Source organism: Otolemur garnettii, unplaced genomic scaffold (genome assembly GCF_000181295.1).
Source record: "Otolemur garnettii isolate 467f Iridium unplaced genomic scaffold, OtoGar3 scaffold00107, whole genome shotgun sequence".
Taxonomy (NCBI): Eukaryota; Metazoa; Chordata; class Mammalia; order Primates; family Galagidae; genus Otolemur; species Otolemur garnettii.
The window spans coordinates 5,991,129-5,996,487 of record NW_003852502.1 but is presented as its reverse complement, the minus strand read 5'-3'; the positions used below and the strand labels follow the sequence as shown (position 1 = coordinate 5,996,487).

At 42.8% G+C, this 5,359-nt stretch overlaps 1 protein-coding gene across 1 annotated transcript in view; it reads right to left on the bottom strand.

Annotated features, from left to right (window-relative positions):
* LOC100957462 (cytochrome c oxidase subunit 7A2, mitochondrial) overlaps positions 1-759 on the bottom strand; it is a 3,748-nt gene extending 2,989 nt beyond the window's left edge. The window contains exon 1 of the mRNA XM_003796746.3: positions 666-759. Within this exon, the coding sequence (XP_003796794.1) occupies positions 666-683 (18 nt within the window). The 5' untranslated portion in view covers positions 684-759. The remainder of the gene's footprint in view (positions 1-665) is intronic.
* Positions 760-5,359: the final 4,600 nt, after the last annotated feature.

Genomic DNA, 5,359 nt, shown 5'->3' with positions numbered 1-5,359 from the left:
CCCTACTCCTTTGAGCCACAGGCGCCGCCCTACACTCTACTTTCTATAACAAATGATATTGAGAAGCTCAGTAAAACTTCATTGAATAATTATAAAAGAAAAAATTGTTAACATTCTCCTTTTCTTTTTCAAAGAGCTGGGGAAATACTTCAAGCTCTCGCAGTGGGCGGCAGGGCGGAGAGCAATGCAGCATCCCAGGCGGAAGTAACACTGCGCTGTGGCCGTGCCCACTCCCAAAGTCTCATCCAATTGAAGGACTCGGGTTTTAAACCGCCCTCCGAAGCTTGCAAAGCTTAAAACCTTCCAAACCCAGAGGAACACATTTCTGCTTGATGCTTCCAGGAATCAGAAACTCCCCAGACGGTCCTGGGTTTTACTCAGATCAGAGCTACTGACCTCCTCGACCACCCACAAGGTCAGGGGCGGTGTCTCCGGACCCAGGACGCGGCAAACCCACACTCTGGCCACCTGCCCAGCCTCGCCAATCCCAGCATCTACCCGGCAACGGCCCGGGGTGACAGTCACGTAGGAGAAAAGGACACCAACCAAGGTGACTGCAGAAGCCGCCTTCCGCCCCCCTTTCGGGAGAGGGTTTGCTGGAGTGCTCTCTCAGCCCACGGTCCCCAAACCGCCCCCATCCGAACGCAAGCGGAGATGCTCCTCACCAACAGATTCCGCAGCATCTTGCCTCAGTTACTGCCCACCAACCGCGACAACTGAACGCAGAGAACGAAAGTCGCCACACCGGAACCGGAACTACCTCCCGACCTCGCGCAAGCGCGCAGGCGCCTCCATGGCCGGGCGTGGGCGGGGCCGTCCGGGCGAGGGCGGGGCCGAGGGCGGAGCCAGGGCCGGGGCCGGGGCCGGGGCCGCGCGCCGGACCGGAGAGACCGCGTAGGGCTGGAGCTGCCGCGCGTGGCCCGTGGCTCTGCCATTTGTGTTCCGTGGTCTCGCTCCTGACCTTCCTTGTGCCGTTCTGGCCTCTGGAGCCAAGCTGAGAGAAAGCAATCGATTTTTCAAACCAGGGAGACGGGAGCGCTTTTTAAGTACTCTTTTAACAAAGCTTAGACACACGTCCTGTGCGACCAGGCTGTCACTTACATACATTTATATATTTTGAGCGAAAAGGCGCCAAACTGAACATCTTTGAGTCACTGTTTAGAGTGTGACTGAAATGCAATACAAGACGGAGAGGGTAACACCTCTTACGTGGATTCAGTTTTTTCTACGAAAGTGAGCTTGTGGGAGTCTTGTACCTGGTGCTGAGAATGTGCCGGAAAGAGATGTGCCAGGAGGCCAGTTTCTATCCTTGTACCTTCAGATCCGCCCCACTCCCCACGCGAGTTCTTCCCGTGTCCCAAAACGATGGAAGCGGCTTGCTAAATTCTCTGAGTCTGGGGAAACGCTGAAAAGGGAAGAAAATTTAAATGGGGGAGAGAAATGAAATGCAAATCTGGTCTCGGTAATCTGCTGTCTCTTCCTTGGCTGCTGCTGCGAGGCAGACGGATCGTCTACCGTGCGGAAAGGCCTTCGGTGTATCTTGCGTCAATCTTGCTTATTCTCCATTGCAAGTGTTTATGCTAACAACCCTCACCGGTGAACAAGTATCTACTCTGTATTGCAATAAATATCTTTCCACCTTCCTACAAAGTTAGAGGTTATTCCATTATCAATTCAAATAGAAGCTAATATTATGTGGGCTGGGGAAAGGTTAAATGTGTGGTTAAAAATTACTAATACTGAAATTCTTCCTTGTAATCCTCGGGGTTTTCTTCTTCACTCTGTTGTTAATAGGTCCACCAAGTTACCAGTCCCAGTTCAAATTCTCTTCAACAAAGTTTATCAACACCCAGTTGACATCTTCCTTAGGTTGGGACTGAAAGGTCCTGGTTTTCTACCCCCTCTTACACAGTATAACCAAATATTTGAGCACTATTACCATGTGCAAATAGCTGGGGGATGAGGATTCTTTTAAAATAGACTAGACATTGAACTTGTTAAAGTGGTATGCGCTCTATGTTTTTCTCCCTTTAGCAACTAGACTGTAAATTTCTCAGGTATACAGGTTATGAGAATTTCTTACCAACCCCCCAGCACTGTTTAAAGGGAGTGTTCACTAACCAACACATGATTAGTGATATAAATTGGATAACAGATGTAGGAAGCTTAGGACCCTGTCCCCAAAGAACCAAGGATTCACATTAAATGGATCCTGTAGATGTAGATCCTTATGTGTACGTCACTTAATCAATACAATTTTCCCCTTTTTATTGAATCATTCCATTAATACATTTTATTTATTTATTTTGAGACAGAGTCTCCCTTTGTTGCCCTGGGTAGAGCGCCTTAGCATCATAGCTCACAGAAACCTCCAACTCTTAGGTTTAAACAACCCAAGTAGCGGGGACTATAGGCGCCTGCCACAATGCCTGGCTATTTTCTTTTTTTCGTGTTTTTGTTTTGTTTTAGCAGGCTCAGGCCGGATTCGAACCCACCAGCATGTGGGCAGCACTCTAACCACTAAGCACAGGTGCCCAGCCTATTAATACATATTGATTAAAAACAAGCAAAAAGGCCCTCCTTTTATTTCACCTTTCCTTGAAAATACTACACAGAATTTGTATACTCGTCTGTCCTTCCTCTCCTGATATTTTCTGGATCCCATTTTGGGCAGGCTTTCACTGCTTTTGTTAGAATCAGAATAGCTTCTGTGTTGCTTTCAATAAACGATCTCAATTTTCATCTCCATCTATCAACAGCATTTAACATAGGTGATCACTCCCTCATGATCTAATTTCTAATTTGGAGATAAACAAACGCAATGCAGGATAACATGGTGAGTGGTCTGAAATGCAGTCTTAAGGAGCTTGCATATACTAACTACTATTTTGGTGGTTCTATTTTTACAGTTGCTCCTTTTAGTTTCCTCTCCTGGATCCTCATCCTCTCAAACTTTGTTACAGAGTAGCTCACCTTTTTTCTCCATTCATCCCTTTTGTGATGCAAGCTCAAGGTTTGAGATACCATTTGTGTGCTGACAACTCTCACATAACTCCAGCCTGACCTCTCCCTTTAGTTCAAACACCCTGACTTAAATGTATGAGCATCTCAAATTTACAAGCAAAACTGAATTCTACTCTCCACTCTTTATTCCCAAACCTTTGTAATTTTCCTTAATTTCAAGTCCTAAACTTGGACTGTTTTCTGTCATATCCTGTAACCAATTCACTTTAAAATGCTGAATGAAATATTCTACTGGCTGCATCTTCAAAATATAATCTGACTCGGACTGGTCATCATCTCCAACACTACTGCTATGGCCATGCCATCATCTCTTGCTCAGATTATTGCAAAAGTCTTTTTAAATGACTGCCCTGTTTCCACTCTTTTTTCACCTATCTTCCACTGAGCAATGACCCTTTTAAGAACTTAAGTTAGATAATATGACTCTGTTCTGAAATCTTGTTTTGTTCCCTGGTGTTATCTCCGGCATCTACAATAGTTAACTGGCATACAGAAAACGCTCAGTAAATATTTGTTAAATGAATAGTATGCTGTATAAAAGAATTAACTTACTGAGTATGAAACTTCATAAAATCTTTTTTAATACTTGCACTCCTTCCAAATACATTTCAGTCCTGGAGTTCCTCATACATTGTCTCCTAGCTTCTGTTCTGTAAATTTTGATTATTCTGACATAAAAATATGGCTGAAAATTGCCTGAGTGCCTATCAAATTTTATTGGATCTTTTTAGCCACACTTGAAATTTGTTACCAGATTTCTATAATGAATTCATCCTCTGAACCAGAATAGTTTCAAAATAGGTTCCTTTCCAAAACATCAGTTTGAGTTCTTCTGTAACATTAGAAAAATGGCTCTTTTGAAAAATATTTCTTTCAGAGGGTTCTGTAATAGTGTAACAGAATTGGCCATATGCTACATAGATGTGTGAGCAGTCTCAGGTAGGCAATGGTTAATCTAAGTCGTGTAAAATGCACATCAGATATGAAAATATTCCATAATTACTGATATAAAGTTGCCAAAGCAGTTACCCAATCCTTTTTTCCTTTAATTACAAACATTTGTTATCACATAGTCCCATGAATCATGTTTGGAAAATAGGAAACATTTGTTGTCTCTTAGTTGCTATATCATTGTTAAATAATTTACTTAATGCAAGCCTCAGTCTTTTAACACTACAGAGGCTGGTAATGATCTTTATCTCTGGTTCTAAAGTCCTTATACTGTACATGAAAAACAGTGTCATAAAACACTCTCTTGAATACTTTACTGGCTACCCCTTATTAATTTAATACTTTGCAATATACTTGGGGGAATATTTTTTAAAGTTCCTGACCTTTTGGCACTTGTAACTAGGAATATACACATAATAGTAAATTTAATGCAGACCTAAATTACAATCCAAGTGACTGATACAACAAAAGTTGTAATAAGAAATTTAAGGGAAATAGTGGGCTAAGGTTTTTAAAAACTTGAGTTTTAGCAGGGTCTGGTAGAATTAGAATAAATAGAGCAGAAATAAAAATGCATTCCACATTCTGGACAAGAACATGGTTAACAATCTGAATTTGGACTTGAGCGCTGACAGACTGCAGGAACTGTAAAAACAGGGGCCCCGATGGAGTGAAGAGAGCAAAAACACTGTTGGAATTAGAATCTTGGAGGTCAGGTCCTGAATCTGTCGCCTACTAATAGTGACAAAACTGAAGGCAAGTTATTAATATGTAATCTACACCTGTTTCTTTTAAATGGATTTAATGGTATTCACCATCTTTGAGTGACTGTGAGACTGAGACAACTCAACAAATGTTAATATAGGAGAAAAAGGTTGGATAAGGAGAAATAAAAAGAAAAATCTAGGTAGAAAGCACAGCACATGCAGAGGCAAGGAAGACAGTGTGAGCTGATTTTCTGGGGACTGCAAATGGGATTTGCAGAGAAAGATGGAGGAGGGGGCAGCACCTGTGGCTCAGTGAGTAGGGAGCTGGCCCCGTATACCTAAGGTGGTGGGTTCAAACCCGACCCCAGCCAAACTGCAACAACAACAACAACAGAAAGATGGAGGACTGAGGTAGCAGTGAACGCCAACTTCAATGATGAATTTAAGTACCTGGAAGGTTCCTTAGGGCCATTTAAAGGTCCAAGCAAAAAATCAAAGCTATATTTCAAGATCACTCTTCTGAACGACCAGCCTGGAGATGAGTTACTAGGGTCAAAGAGTTAGTTAGAAGGCTCTTCAAATAATCCAAGGAAGGAGGAAAGCCTGAATTAAGTAAATCAACAGCAGAAGAGATGTGGCTGAGGGGATGTAGATAAGGGGATGGACGAGAGACACAT